The sequence below is a fragment of the Typopeltis vanoorti genome, chromosome 21 (assembly GCF_054136105.1).
Source record: "Typopeltis vanoorti isolate ZY-2024b chromosome 21, IOZ_Tvanoo_1.0, whole genome shotgun sequence".
NCBI lineage: Eukaryota > Metazoa > Arthropoda > Arachnida > Uropygi > Thelyphonidae > Typopeltis > Typopeltis vanoorti.
This window is the reverse complement of record NC_143569.1, coordinates 23,691,618-23,708,827: the sequence shown is the minus strand read 5'-3', so window position 1 is coordinate 23,708,827 and position 17,210 is coordinate 23,691,618. Positions and strand designations below refer to the sequence as shown.

The following is a 17,210-nucleotide window of genomic DNA, read 5'->3' as shown; positions in this document are numbered from 1 at the left end:
TGATCACCTAAGCTCCCCTACATCATTTGAAAAAGTGTTCAATTACTAAAGCAACAGCTTTGAAAAATTACTCTTACTCCATCTGTTTTCATCCAATTATTTTACTGGTAAGCAGGGGCAGATTAGGCAGGCTGGGGACCCTGGCAGTACAATTTACAGGATCCCTAAAAAATTTCCTACATTTGGACAGGTTGACGACATTTCTCTTGCAGCCTGGTATACTTGCATGGCAGTGTTGAATTTGTCTTTATCTTCTCTTAAAAATAGTAGAAACTGTTCCAATTCATCATCAAGATGTGTAATGTCTATATCATTCTTATAGATCTCTTAATTTTTCCACATAGCTTGGTGCCCCTGGCAGCCACCAGGTCCAACACCTACTTGATTCACCTCTGCTGGTATGTATACACAAGGACTCTGCAATTACAAGTACTTAAGGTTCATATAGTGATTTCTGACTTATAACCTATATGAGTTATGATGAGATTGTCAGAATGGAATTCCATCATAAATCAGGAGACTGACTGTATTATTATCAAATCTCCATGAAGTCTTTCGATTCCATAAATGCTATGATCAGTAACATATGTCTCAATTGTATCATACTTGGTTCTCTTTGTGAATAATAGTAGACAAATACAATACATGATAGTAGTATAATCAAAAACAAATATTACAATAATAGCCTGCATAAGAGAGGTATGATGCTTCATTGCAGAAAGGAAGGGAATGCTGTTGATAATAGCAGAGGAGTTATGCCTATCATGAATGCAGATGCAAGGGCAGTGGTTTTGATGGGCAGTATGGTGTGTGAAATAAAGATGAATTGGATGGAATATTTAGTTGGGTGTTGCTATAGACCTGTTAATGTGGAGGGCGGTGAGAAGGAAATGTATAGGCAAATTAGTCTAACAAATAAAAACAAAAGAGTGGTCATTATGGGCGATTTTAATTATGGTAATATATTTGAATGAAGAGATGGCATTTGTGAGAAAAGAGAATGAATTTATCCAGTTTTTGAATGATGAATACTTTAAAAAGTAGGTTGTGAAGAGTATGCAAGGATCACGGGTCATGGATTGAATCATCTTATCAGAGGATGTTATTATAAATGGAGTGTCAAATCTCCCTGCAGATGGTGAGAGTTACCATGAAGTAATCACTTGGGTAGTGGCAGGCCATATGAGAACTTTTGTGAGGAGAGGATATGTGTGAAATTACAAGGCTGATGATTATGAGAAACTCAGGAGAAAGCTTTCAGCTGGAAAGTGAAACTGGAAAGAAGATTAATGCTCCTTGGGCTCTACTCAAGAACTACTAGCAGTCAATATCTGAATGTATTCCAAGGGTCAGGGGATGAAATAATGGATGTGAAATGATTAAATGGAAAGGTTAGTCATGCAGTCTGGAAAAAGATGGTATTATGGAGACAGCACAAGATGAGTTGTAATAAACAGCTGCATGAGAAATACAAAGAGTTAGAAAGGAAGATGATTCATTTGGTAAGGATAGCAAAAGTGCAACGAGTGACAATTAGCCAGTGAGACTATAAAATATCCTACAAAGTTCTTTCAATGTTGCCAGTAGAAGAAAGAATGATTATGGAAGGATAATGTTGGATGGTTAAAATGGTAGAATGATAATTACTGTGGAGGATATAGTTGAGACATTTAACAAGAAAAATTCATAAAACTACTTCACCTGTGTGGATGTAACATCATGAAGAGTTTGAGTGCAAGTGGAAAGATAAGAAGAACCAATGACAAATGGCCAGGAGGCATGTGAGGAATTCAATAAACTTGAAGTTAATAAAGCTGCAGAGATTGATGACATCACCATGTGTTTTGAAGAATGTTCCAGGGAGTTAACATACTTGCTTAACATGAGTTTTACGTAAGGCCAAGTTCTACAGGAATGGAATGAGAATAAAACTGTTCAACTTCATCAAGGAGAAGACTAAGGCTTCGAACTATAGACCAATCTGTATATCTGGGATTGTGGCTAAAGTGCTGGTTAGTGAGGAAAGAAATTCAGAACTGGGTTCACAACAATGGCAGCATTCTTTTTGATGAACAGCATGGATCTGCTTAAGAAACAGTGTATTTTACAAATCTCTTTACTTATTATAACAAGATGAGAAATATACTGTACTAGAGAGATTCATATACAGTAGTATATTTAGATATTGCAAAGGCCTTTGATATACATAACAAGCTAATGATTAAACTGTAACAGAATGGGTCGGATAATAGATTAGTGTACTGAACTGCAGAGTGAATGCTTGACAGGTATCGGTAGGTTGAGTATGGGGATGCAATATCATAGAACTGGAAAGTCATTAAAGATATGACTCAAGCATCTGGTTTGGAGCCACTGCTGAATTATATTGAGAAAGGTTTGAAAGGTGATATGAAGTTATTTGCAGAAGATGCAAAGTTGGGAAGAATTATTATGAGTAGAGTAAATGTTATGCCTTTGCAAGAGGACTTTAATAGATTGGTTTAATGGGCAAGTGATAGGGAGGGGGGGGGGGAACCAGTTCAAGTTGCTAAGCGTAAGATTTTAATTTGGGAAGCAAAGATGCAGATCATGTAAATTGATAGGGGGAGGATATCTTAGATGAGGCAGGGAAGTAAGGGATCGGGGAGTGGCCGATGATAACAATCTAAAATTTATGGGACAAAATACTAAATTTTGTATTTTGTCCCATAAATATGTTGTTGTATATTATTATTATGAAACACTTCCAAGGAGTCCAAAAACTCATCAAGGAAGGGCATCTACTCTACATCTCTCTGTCTCCACCACTTAATCCACCAACTATAGCAAACCACCACCACCATCATCACCTACATCAATGCCATCTATTACTACTACCACTATATTAAATTTTGTCTGTAAATTGTGTGAATTTTTCAAGGCTGATTTGTCTATATGGCAATGATGAAGAGGACATTGATGTTTAGATGTCATAGAGCCCTGATCAGGCCACATATAGATTGCTATGCACAGATAAGTCACCTGGTTTTCAAAAGGTTGTAGAGATACTGACTAATGGTCTCTGAGATATTCAGCATGAAGAAAGATTAAGAAAATTCTGTGTATTAGAATGCATTTTGCAGAGTCTAGTAGACAGGAGGAGGGGCGATATGATTGAAACATGTAAGATGATAAGAGATTATTACCAAATTAATGCAGAAAAAGTTATCAGTAGAATGAGAGAGATAGCAAGGGCAGAGAGAACAAGGTGCCATTCCTGGAAGCTATATAAGGAGAATGTAATTAAGGGAGTAAGGAGGTTTTAATTAATTTTTTTTTTTTTTTTTTGCATAGAAAATGGTGGATGATTGAAATGCACTGACTGAGAGTGTAACAAGTGCAGAGACAGTGGGCCCTCCCATGATTACTCTTTTGATTACAAGGAGATTTAATAATAATAATGATAATAACTGTTATTATTATTATTATTGCAGTGTGTATAAGACCCAAAAAAATTACATATTAATACTAATATGTTAGTACTAAGATAACGCGTATTTTTATAGCTTTTCTTCAATTGATATGCTGTTCAAAAGCATTCAAAATGAAAAATCAAATGCATCTAGTGGAGACTTAAATAATAGTAACATGACATTTAAATTCCTAACAAAGCATGGAGTGAGAGAAAGGACAATAAGCAGGGTAAACTTTAGGTAACATCTTAATCACATCCTCCCAAGTCAATCAAGTTCAGATTCAGATACCAAGTTTATTAATCAATCCACCTGTACCAAGTATATAATTTATTAGGATTTAATTTTAACTTAATTCAATTTTAATTTATATATTCTTTTATTATATCTTTATAATATATCTTGTAAAACTTACAGAAATCCCAATTGTTCACATACAAGATCACTCCATTTGGCATCCCAAGAGTCAGCACATACAGGATGCCAGGTTTGGTTCTGTTGGACTTCAAATACTGCATACTGACCACCAATTCTAGCTATATATATATATATATATTAAAAAAAGCACACACACACACACACACACACACACACACACACACACACACACACACACACACACACACACACACACACACACACACACACACACAATGTTAGAAACTGAAACTTATAAACATATAAATAATCAATAATAAAGAGTTTGACCATTTTTGGTAAATTCCATAAATATATACAACTGTAAAAAGTAATGAGACTGAATTCAAATAAGTCAAAATATGGATAAGGAAAATATTTTCTTGTCTTGCTCAAATGAATTTACAAGGGACGGAATATACTTGTTACAGAATTGACACAAGTTTTGGAAAGACTTGGAAAACTCATCTGCTATGATTATTATTATTCTTCAGGCCTCCATGGAGTCAAAAGATTTATCGTGGGAGGTCCTTCCTAGGAAACACAAAGTCTACCATACCACTCCTTAAACTCATTGATCTCAGTCTCACCACTCCATCAGGCAATGCATTCCATGGTTCAACCACCCTCTACACAAAGAACCCACTCCCCACCCTCCCACTCACAATTTCTTTCTGTAACCTCCAGGGATGGCCCCCTTGTCATCACTCCTTCCCGCTGTTAAACTAAGCGAAAGAATTCCCCATTGTGAACCCTGTAACCACCTCCCAACAGCTTAAAAGTCTCAATCACATCACCCCATCCCTCCCCCAGCCACCAAACTCTGCAGTCTACATTCCCCCAGCCAATCCTCATAATTAATATTGTACAATCCTGAAACGATCTTTGTTATCCATCTTTGTACCCTTTCCATAGTTAATTTATCCCCTTCAAATCCTGGGGACCAAATCCGAGAACAACAGTCTAAGGTGGTCTGATCAGGGTCTTATACAACGGAATGATAACTCTTTTATCTCTGCAGGTCAGCGTCATTCTCATTATTGCAGCAATCCTCTGTGTTACCTTCACCACCTTTGCAATATGTCCCCTGAATTTCAGGTTTCTATCAATCATCAACCCCCAGATCGCTTGTCTCCCCAACTTCCTCCAGTATAGCTCCTCCAATAGAGTATGCAGCATCCCATCAATGTGTCCCAAGCCTTACATTTTGCTGCATTAAACCAATACCCCCAGTCATTTGTCCATCTGTCTAGCTTATTCAAATCCTCTTGCAGGACTACCACATCTGCATTATTACTAATAACCCTTCTCAGCTTCACATCATCTGCAAACAACTGAATATCCCCCTGCAATCCACTGACAATATCATTGATATAAAGGTTAAACAATATAGGTCCCAATATTGAGCCCTGTGGGACTCCACTTGTAACCCTCTGCCTCCTTGAAACTGCCCCACCATACACAACTCTCTGATACCTATCGGACAGCCAATCCTGAATCCAGTTGACCAACCTGACATCCAAACCCATGTGTGCATTATGCTCCATCGAGTCATTTCTGACTCCTGGCGACTCCATGAACATACACTCTCCATTCCGATCTGTCCCTGACCATGTCTTTCAGAATCTCCAAGTGGACTCCAGTTGCTTCTTTAACTCCATCAACCCAACTAATTCTTGGTCTTCCTCTTCTCCTGCTTCCATCTTAGCAAGCATCATCATCTTCTCCAGACTGTCATTTGCTCGCACGTTATGTCCGAAGTATGACAATTTTTGCTTGATGATCATAGCTTCGAGGGAGCAATCTGTCTTTATTCTGTCTATCACTGATTTATTGGTTTGCTTTGCAGTCCATGGTATTCTTACTAAGCATCTCCAAACCCATAATTCATATGTATCTATCTTCCTTCTTTCACTCTTTCTCAGGATCCAACTTTCACATCCATACAGTACCACAGGGATTGCTTTCACGATTCTGATTTTTGTTGCGAGGCTAATATCTTTAAAGATCTTGCTTAAATTTGTCATTGCTTTCTTTCCGAGTAATAATCTTCTTCTAACTTCTTCAGTATAATAACCATCTTTATCAATTCAGGATCCTAGGAGCACAAAATTGTTAACTGCTTCCAATTTCTCCCCATCTACTTCAAAATCTTTAAGTTCACATGTTACCATAACTTTTGTCTTTTTGAGGTTAAGTTTAAAACTCCATATTTAGCACTTTCTTCTTTAACTTTCATAATAAGCTCCTCAAAATCTTCTTTGCATTCTGCTAGCAAGGTCATATCATCTGCATACCTCAAATTATTAATATTTTTTCCACCTATTTTAATTCCAACTGAAGACTCCTCCAGCCCTGCCATTCTTAAAATGTATTCGCTGTACAAGTTAAACAGGTACAGAGATAAAATACATCCTTGTCGCACCCCTTTACCTATTGTGAAATACTCAGTTTCTCCAAGATCTGTTCGGACAGTAGCATCTTGTTCATAATAAAGATTCCTCAGAAGGATAATGAAATGGTCTGGGACTCCGATTGTTCTTAACACATTCCACAGTTTCACATGATCTACAGAGTCAAAAGCCTTGCTATAGACAAGGAAACAAAGGTAGACATTCTTGTGATATTCCTGTACTCTTTCTATTATCAATCTCACATTGGCGATTTGATCTCTTGTTCCTCTGCCTTTTTGAAATCCTGCCTGTTCATCTGGAATTTCCCTCTTCATGAATGGTTCCAGTCTTTTCTGAATGATCTTAAGTAAGACTTTACTTGCATGAGAAATCAGTGCTACAGTTCTGTAATTTTTGCACTCTCTTGCATCGCCTTTCTTCAATAAAGGTATATAAACTGATTTTTTCCATTCCCTAGGCCATGTAGTTGTGATCCAAATTCACTGACATAGAGATGTTAAAATTTTAACTGCCTCTTCTTCCAGAGCTTTGAGAAGCTCAATGGGTATTCCATCTCCTCCTGGTGCTTTCTTACTGAATAACTGTTGCAGTGCCCACCTCACTTCGCTCTCCAGTGGTACTGGCTCCTGTGTATAACCTGCTCTTCAAATTTCTCAGTAATTTTGGAGTCCTTTCTGTAAAGGGATTCTGTATACTCTTTCCATCTTTCTTTGATGTCTGCGGCTTCTGTAAGATATCCTTTGTGTTTACTTTTCAATATTGTCACCTTGGCACTAAACTTCCCTGTTAGTGCTCTGATCTTTTTGAAAAGATCTCTTGTTTTTCCTTTCTTTTTTGGTCTTCTATTTGTTGGCATTCCTTGCTAAAGTATTTTTTCTTGTCTCTTCTGGCTTGTCATTAAAACTCTGCATTCAAATGTAGTACTTCCTGCAAATTTCCTGTGCTGCAACTTAAATATCAGTTTATCATGTGGCAACCTGTCAAATGTCTTCGCTAAGTCCAAGAAAATGGCAGTATATGCTTTTCCCTCATCTACCGCCCTTGTAACTTTATTATAAAAGGCTAGCAATCTCAAAGATAACATTACCCTCATCTGACCAATGCTGTATACAGTCCCTCACCAATTTCTCCAAGATCTTAACAACTACTGATGACACACAAACTCGCCTAAATTTAGACACTTCCAGTCTGCTTCCACCCTTATGCAATGCACTATTCTACCCTCTCTCCACTCCCTGGGCATCTTTCCTGTAGCCAGACTTTCATTGAAAAGCCAGGTCAAAGGAGCTCCTCAGTTCCTTAGCACATTCTCTCAAAACTCGTGGTGAAATACCATCCAGTCCCACAACTCTACCGACATCCAGAGTACTCAGTATTTGAGACACACTCTCCTCCTGCACCTCTAGTATTAAAATTTACTCCTCCAGGATGAAATACTCGAATAAAGTGTTCATTGAATAATTCCACTGCATCAGTCACTCTATTCCCATTTTTATCCCACAATATCATTCTTCCACCATCATTTCATCTATCCATCTGGCCACATAGCTAAAAAATTCCCTAGGATTTTCTTTGCATTAATCTCCTGGCGCCTGTGTCTTATATTCTTCATGCATCTGCTCTTCACCTGTCTCCTTATATCTCTTCCATAGCTTCTTATTCACATGCAGTTCCTGTTTAATATTATTTGTCATCCACTTTACTCCAAATTGTGTCCTCTTCTTCACTTGTATAATACAGGTTACTATTGCTGCTAACAAATATTCCTTTGCAATTTCCCAAGAGCTAATGATATCCCAGCCTTCCAATTCCTCCCTCCATGAAACTTCCCCGAGTTGATGTCTAAGACTATTATAATCATCTGCCTTATAATTCCACATATGTTCCCATGTCTTTGATACTCCTGCATGTCTATTCATCTTCCAAGTCAAAACCACATGGTCACTCTCTCCAACTGGTGGGAGAGATGTCATCTCAGTTATTATCAACTCTTCTGATGCTATGACCAAATCCAAAACTCTTGTTCCCTCTATTACATGTTGCCTAAGACATTTGTCCCTCAAGAATTCTAGAAATTCCATTCCCTTATTGCTACATGCATATTCCTCTCTCCAATTTATACTGCTGTAGTTAAAATCTTCCATAACAATCATCCTTTTTGCACTTGCAAAGCTCAACTGTCTAAACATCTCCTGGTCCCCACCCTCAGTGCTCCTTGGTTTGTAACAACACCCCACTAAATATCCTGTCTTGTTCACCTCTACCTCACACCATATGCTTTCAAAATCATTAGTGTCACTGCCTTCCAAAGCTTCCACTCTTAGAGGACATAAGTTGTCACTTTTCATAAGCATAATGATGATACAGTATGTAATGTAGTTCTGTTGTTACATTCTTCTGAATGGAATAACACTATCAAACTGGCAAACCTCTTAATCAATTTAAGCTTGGCAAAATAAAAATCTTCTGGGGCAAAGTCAAAAGAATAAGCAGAATGGGTGAGAACTACTTAAGATTCTCACCAACAAGCTGTGTACTTCTAAGTGGCAATTAGTTGTAAACAGTCCTTTCTGGAATACATTTATTATCAGTAATTTCTTTAGGAGTGAAGAATGCAATCAGGCATGGTTTAGGTACACAATTTCAAATGAACAGTTTTTGGTTCTGATGAGCTCGTGACTGCTATTCAGCAGATTTAACGTGTTTCTATGGAATTTTTCCCCAGCTTTACACAACTGATCCACTGTTCTTTCATTTGTTCTAAAGGTGATGTCAGACATAATAAACAAAGAATATCTGTATGCATGCAAGTGTGCACACACACACAATAAGAAACTTAAAGACCACCAGTTTTACTTGGCAGGGTTGCTCTCTCCCCTAGGGGGAGGGAGGGAGAGAGAGAGAGAGAGAGAGAGAGAGAGAGAGAGAGAGAGAGAGAGAGCAAGAATTAGCAAAGCAAGAAGTATTACTTGTTATATAATTTAGTTATTCTAAATTATGTTATTCAATTCTAGCATGCATTAGTAAACCATAAAAAATTACTTGGGTTATAATAATTTAGTCATTCTATCAAATAATTGGTCAATTTAGTTATAGAATGAAATACCCAGGTATTCTATAAAATAACAAAGTAGTTCTAGTCAAAGGATATTATACAAAAAATAAATAAATATTGGTTGACAAAATATTATAAGAGTCTAAAAATGAAGGATATGATTTTCACTTTCATAAATTTATTTGTAAGTCCTAATTACAAAAAAAGAATGTAATAATAATTTGATTGTGCTGTAGATGCTGTTTGGAGAGACACAATTTTCTGGTGGCACTTCTTAAGGGGACTTAAGTTTTTCCTTACACAAATGAGATTTATAATTCCATTCCAAGTGCCCAATTTATAAAAACCATCCTCAGATTTTTTTCAAATATAATATCTAATACAGAGTGAGCAGCACCTTTCAACTTTAATAGGCATTATAATATGAGATCTAACACAGAGGGTCAGGGAAACAAAATTATAATGGAAGGAATGGTGAGAATACGTGTGTGTAACACCAACAATGTATTGTAACTGTGTTAATAATGGGAATGAGAGCCTCATCAAGGAAATGATTATGAGAGAAAGATTTCAACTTTGTCTTTATTTGGTTTGGACCCATCAAATGTGTGCAAAGATGTCTGCATATATAAGGCACTAGAGAAGAATAGATCTGCAAGTAGTCCAGCTGTGTCAAGAGTAAACTCTTTTGTAAACTCTTGTCAGACTATAGACAAGAGTTTACAAAAGATGGTTTGAAGGAAACGACACCATTGCCAAACCTTGCTGTTACTTATTACATTAGGTGTGTAAACCTTACACAGTTGGTCAATTTCTGCAGCACTTTTTTTTATGCCAACAAAAACCATATCACACCATAAACCTCACAATTGGTGGGATTTTGTATCACAGGACTCATTATAAAGTATTTGTAGAAGACAATAATTGATAATGTAATGAAAGTAAAATGGTCAACACATAGCTAATGAGTCATTCTATGCTGCCAAGTATGCACAACCCCTCTCCTATATCTTATTTGGCAGTAAATTCTGAATGGACCCTTTTTCTGGACATGACTTGTTTGTTTCAGATTGTCAAATATTAGAAGTATTTTTTCCCCCTGTTTGCTGGTAAACTTGAAACCCACTTTATTCGTTCTCATTCTTTTAACATATTTTTCATCATCATCAAATTCCTGATATGTAGATTCAATGGGCATAGAGGATATGATAGTATTACATGAAAAACTTGTATCATTATTAACTTCTCACCTAGAATTTTTTTTCAAAATCAATCTGTTACCTATAAAGAATCCAACATTATCAAATCTTATATTTCTATCTTCTAAGGCACTTTTTTACTCTATCAACCAGCCACCTATATCTTGGTCTACCTATCGGTCTTTTTCCTCCCAACCTCGCAGAGAACACTTGTTTTGCTAATCTTTCCTCTCCCATTCTGTTTAAGTGACCATAACACCTGAGATTAGCTCTGTTAACACATTCCTGGATGCTAAAAATGTCAAGTTCTTTCCTAATATCCTCGTTTTTAATATAATATATTGCCATTGATGCCATTCTGTTCATGCCCCTAATTTTTCTCAGGACTCTCTTATCTGTGGTATCCAGTGTTTGATCAAGTGTCTTATTTCTAGCCCAGCTCTCAGATTCAGAAGTTAAAATTAGTATGAACACTGTCTTGTATACAGCTAATTTACTGTTTTGACTAATCTCTCTCTTATTCCATATAAATTTATTCAATTGACTTCCTACAATACCAACTTTGTTGATTCTGTTATCTATTTCTATATTCAATTTACCATCTTCACTAAAATTCGTGCTGGAATGCAGTTGAAAATATCAGCTGCATTCACAATGCTGTTGATATTTTCAACGTTTCTTTCATTTTCATTGTCTTGTTAACCTTCATACCAAATCTATTACAACAGTTATTCAATTTAGTCAGAGAATCTTGCAGACTTGTACTGGATTTATTTAGAAGCATAACATTATCTGCATAAAGTAAAGAGCTGAGATTAACATCTCCAATTTTTATAGGTTTAATATGGCTTTCCTTCATAATGTGATCCATATAGATAACGAATAAGGGCGAATGAAGAGGGCGCATGCTAGTGGGCCAGGAAGAGGGTGCTAGTGGGCCAAGCGCTGCAGACGAGTTTTGAAGAGCTCCTGATTCAGATAAGTTTACCAGGAATAATTAAGTATATATGCATAATTGTTTAAGTAAGAGCGGCTGTAAACGTTGTACGCTACCGATATTATTAGTGTGGGGTTTTTTTCTTGCCTAAACTAAATTACGAAATCGTTATTATTAGCCCTAGTAACCTGCAGAGAAAAAAAAAAAAAAATGGCGGCGGCATTGTCATTCCATGATTTTAATTTAGATTTCAGTCGTTTCGTTAAGCATGAAGTCTGTTATATGTATTCCTTCGATTACATAAATGATTTGTGGATGTTTAGTGCAGATGGAAGAAGGGTGTGTGTGTACGAAGTGTGACCTGAACGAGGAACTGATGAATGCGAATATGAAATTGATGACAGAAAGTGCTAGTACTGATTGTGTCGCGAGTGCACGTTTGAAAGAGAAGGATGGTGAGAAGAGTGAGAAAATGTTAAAAAATCAGGAAAAAAAAAAAGAGCGATTTGGCAACCATAACGGATGTTAAAAGGGACAAAACTGAGGCGGAAAGAAATGAAATTGAGAGAACAAATGAAAGTAGGAATGGCGTGATGCAGAAATCGCAAGTAAAAAAATTGAAAGAATAAATGATAGCGAAAAAAGAATGAATGATGGCGAAAGTTGGACGCATGTTGGAACAAAAGTACTGAACCAAAGAAAGATGAATGACAGTAAAAGTGAGAAGAATGATAGCGAAAGTTGCACACGTGTTAGTCCGAAAGTACGGAAACAAAGAAAGATAAATGAGAGTGAAAGTGAGAAGAATGATAGTGAAAGTTGGACATATGTTGGACCAAAAGTACGGAAACAAAGAAGGATGAATGAGAGGGAAAGTGAAAAGAGGGGGTCGAGAGTTAGAAAGTTAGAAAGATTTAATGATAGAGAGAATGTGTTACGAGGTTCAGAAGGTGAATTGGATTGGATGAAGCAAGAAATGAAATGGATGCGGAATGAAATTAAGAGAATTCAGGTCAAAACTATTAAAATAAATCATGATGGCATGAAAGAGTTAACGAAAGATGAGCAAGTGGCGTTGTATGGCAACTCCATTATTAAAGGTGTGCTAGAGGATAAAATGCACAAGGTGTGTTTTCCAGGCAGTAAAATGAGTAGAATGATTGAGGCATTGAATATGAGGTGGGAGCGAGCAAAAGAGTTAATTGTATTAATTGGTACAAATGATTTGAGAGAGAGCAAAGAGCATGTCAAAATGAATGTCAGGAGACTGCTTGGAAAGATAAAAGAGAATAGTGTGACAGGAAGGGTAGTCAGTTTGTTGCCTAGGTATGATTGTGGTGAAATGAGGCGGAGAGCAAGGATTATGAATGATATTCTGGCTGAAATGTGTGAGGAGATGGGAGTACAGTTTGTTAATGTGTGGAATGAGTTTGAGGGACGAAATGAGCTGTATGGGAGCGATGGACTGCATTTGAGTGGTTATGGTGTGAGTCACTTGGAGAGACTGCTGCTGGAAAGTAGAGAAGTGAATAGAGAGAATGAATCAGATCGAGAGGGGAGTGATGTGGAAGAGCAGGAGAGTAAGACAGGAGAGATTGAAGAAGTGGAAATGAATGGGGAAGTGAGTGGTATGAGTATAGAAAATGAGAGAATGGGTGTGCAAGAGGAGCAGGGAAACGGGGAGGCTCAGGGTGGACAGGGATACACAGCGTGAGAAAGGTGGATGCTCCAAGAGGAGGTGAGAGCATGTATAGGCAGGAAAGAAATGGGATGACCAGGGATCAAGAGGAAACAGATGGAATTGCAGAGGGTTCTAAAATGAAGATGCAGAAAGGGAAATGGCCCGAGTCCAGCATGGAGAGATCACATCGAGTGAGTGATATCAGTGGAACTAGCGGTAGATCCAGAAATGAGTTGTTGTGTCTGTATACCAATGCTAGAAGTATAAGAAACAAGGCGGATGAAATGGTTGCACTAATTGCGTCTGTGCACCCAGAGATTGTCGGAATAAGTGAGACATGGTTAGATGAGGACGACATCCTGACAGGAATAGAGATGGAAAGGTATGATGTGTTTCGTGAGGATAGAAGGGGTAAAAAGGGAGAGGGAGTGCTATTGATGATAGAGAAAGAGTTATGTCCATACAATGCAGAGATGCAAGAGAGAAATAGTAGCAGTGGTTTTGAGGCAGTATGGTGTGAGATAGAGGTGAATAGAATCAAATACTTGGTGGGATGTTGTTATAGACCTGGTAATGTGGATGGTGGTGATAGTGAAATGTATAGTCAAATAAGCCAAGCAAATAAGAAAAGGGTGATCATTATGGGTGATTTTATTATGGCAATATAGACTGGAATGAAGAGATAGCAACTGGAAGTAAAGAAAATGAGTTTCTTGAGTTTTTGAGGGATAACTCCCTCAGACAGTATGTAACAGAGGGCACACGAGGATTAAGGGTCTTGGATTTGGTCATCTCATCGGAGGATGTAATTATCAATGAGGTGTCAAATCATCCACCAATTGGTGAAAGTGACCATGAGGTGATTACCTGGGTGGTTGCCAGCAGTGCAAGGACCCCTGTGAAAAAAGGGTATATGTGGAACTACAAGGGGGGTGATTATGAAGAGCTCAGGAGACAGCTTGCAGGTGTAGCATGGAATGAGGAGTTAGCTGGAAAAGAGATCAATGCAGCTTGGGGGATTTTCAAAAACTATTTAGTAGATGCAATGTCTAAATGTATACCATGGGTGAGAAGGTTAAATAAGGTAGGTGTGAGATGGATGAATAAAGAGATTAAGCATGCAATACAGAGAAAAAGGGCATTGTGGAGGCAGCATAAGAGAAGTGGAAGTAACGAATTTCATGAGGTCTACAAAGACCAGGCAAGGAGGGTGACTTGGTTGGTGAGAGCAGCTAAAGAGAGGAATGAACAGCAGTTAGCTAATGAAGCCAAAAAGAATTCTAGGGAGTTCTTTCGATATGTAGCCAGCAAAAGAAAGAATGATTATGGAAGGATGACATTGACTGGAGGAAATGGTATAAGGACAGCTGTTGCAGAATGTGTGGTGGAGATACTTAATGAGCAGTTCATAAAGATCTTTCAATCTTGTGAATGTGACTTCATGGAGAGATTAAGAGCAGTTGATGATGGGGAGGAGAGACTGACTGTAAGTGAGCAAGAGGTGTTTGGGGAGTTGAGTAAACTAGATGTAAATAAGGCTGTGGGACTTGATATTATATCACCACATATTCTGAAGGAATGTGCCAGAGAGTTGACACCTGCCTTGACATATTTTTTTAATACGAGTCTTGCACTTGGTCAAGTTCCTAAAGAGTGGAAGGAGGGCAAGATTGTGCTACTGCATAAAGGAGGTGATTGAACTCAAGCATAAAACTATAGGCCTATCTGTGTGTCAGGTGTTGTGGTTAAGTTGTTGGAGAAGCATGTGAGAACTAGGATCCAGAGTTGGGTTGACAACAATGGTATAATTTTTGATGGACAGCATGGATTTGCTAAAGGGAGGTCATGTTTTAGTAATCTACGTGCTTATTACAATAAAGTGACTGCTTCCTTGGACAGAGGAGAAGGATACACAGTAATATACTTGGATTTCGCAAAAGCTTTTGATAGAGTACCTCATGATAAGTTGACAGTAAAACTAGAGCAGATGGGGTTGGATATTAGATTAGTGCACTGGATTGTAGACTGGCTATCTGATAGGTATCAACAAGTTGTGTATGGGGGTGCAATATCCAGGAAAAGGAAAGTCACTGGCGGAGTGCCTCAGGGATCTGTTTTAGGGCCATTACTATTTAACTTGTATATTAATGATATTGGTGAAGATTTGGATGGAGATATTCAGTTGTTTGCAGATGATGCAAAGTTGGGATGAACCATAAAGAGTAGTGAAGATGTTGTGGCCTTGCAAGAAGACTTGAATAAATTGAGTGATTGGGCAAGCAAATGGGGATGTGAGTTCAATGTTGCAAAATGTAAGGTTTTAAAATTTGGAAAACAAAGATGGGATGCAGAATTTATGCTTGGTGAGAATATATTGTTAGAAGTAGAGGAAATAAGAGATCTGGGGGTGATAGTGGATAAGGATCTAAAATTTAGGGGACACATTGCCAAAATTGTGAAGACAACACAAAGACTTCTGGGAATGATGCGGAGGACACTGACATGTAGAAGTAGGGAGATTCTTGTTCGATGGTATAAGGCTTTGATTAGGCCACACATGGACTATTTTGCCCAGATTTGGTCACCTGGTTTTCAGAAGGATGAAGAGATGTTGGAAAGGGTCCAAAGGCGACTGACTAAGGTAGTTTCTGACCTCTGGAATGTCGAGTATGAGGAAAGATTGAAAAGATGTAATTTGCAGAGTCTAGTGGAGAGAAGGAAGAGGGGAGATATGATAGAGACCTACAAGTTGGTAAGGGGTTGTTATAGGATCAATGGTGGAGAAGTTCTACAGAGAATAGTGGGAGATCAGGGGAGAACCAGAGGTCATCCCTTGAAACTGTATAAAGAGGGTGTGAGTAGGGGTGAGAGGCAGGTTTTTTTCGTGCAAAGATGTGAGTGATTGGAATGCCTTGCCTGAGAGTGTGGTGTCAGCAAGGAGTTTGAATGTGTTTAAGACACGGTATGATGAGATGTGTGTGAGATAAAAAGACCTCCTAGATGAGTCTTTGACTCCATGAGGTCTTGTTTAATAATAATAATAACAACAGAGGGGATAATGTAAATCCTTGTCTGACACCAGATTTAATGTCAAACAATCTTCCTGGACTTCCTTCAATTCTAACTGCTGACTTACAACTAAAATAAAGACAAAGTATTGCTTGATATAATGCTCCATTGACAGTGTACAACTGTAGCGTTTTGAATAGCTTTTCTCTTGGCACCTTGTCATATGCCTTTTCCTGATCTAAAAACTTATATACAGATCTTTGTCATATTTCCATGATTTCTCATCTATTTGTCATAAAGTCAAAATCTGATCCTGACAGCCTCTATTTAGCCTGAATCCAGCTTGTTCTTCAAGCTTCCCTTCCACAATCCTTCTGAACCATTTCTCAAGTATACTTACATATATCTTATCAGGAACACTCAGTAGGGAAATAATTCTGTAATTCTCACATTCAGTTTCATTTCTCTTTTTATATATGGATACTATGAGAACTCTACTCCAATCATCTGGAATTCCTCCCTCTGTCCAGGCCTTCTGAACTATGCAGTGCAGTCACTGTAAGACTTTTATACCTCCATACTTGAGCATTTCTGGTGAAATATCATCTATCCCACTGCCTTTCCACCTTTCATGGCTTTTTCTACTTCGAGTATGGATACATATTGCTGACCGCATGCCTGTTGAGTGTTTTTTTTTACTACTGTGATATCACTGAGTGTTTTGTTTAGCAATTTTTTGAAATAATTACTCCATACATTAAGGATATCTTTTTTTTTTACCAGTTTTCATGTGACCTTTGTCATCTCTAATTCATTTTACAGGCACTCTCTCCTCCACTTCTGAGCCTTTTTAACAGCCTCCAGAATATTTTGCCACCTTCTTGATATTTATTTTTTATGTTTTTACCAAAGTCTTCCCGTGACTTTTGTTTAGTTAGTTTTATTTATTTATTCATATGGCATGAATATCAAAACATACAGTACAACACACTGTCACTTTAAAAACATATAAAATTAAAAGTCAAGTCATTTTAAAAACCAATAGA

At 37.6% G+C, this 17,210-nt stretch overlaps 1 protein-coding gene across 1 annotated transcript in view; it reads right to left on the bottom strand.

Moving 5' to 3' along the window:
- LOC150094672 (uncharacterized) overlaps positions 1–17,210 on the bottom strand; it is a 212,368-nt gene that overhangs the window by 103,453 nt on the left and 91,705 nt on the right. Inside the window, exon 6 of the mRNA XM_090411413.1 lies at positions 3,868–3,988. Coding sequence (XP_090267539.1) covers positions 3,868–3,988 — 121 coding nt within the window. The remainder of the gene's footprint in view (positions 1–3,867; positions 3,989–17,210) is intronic.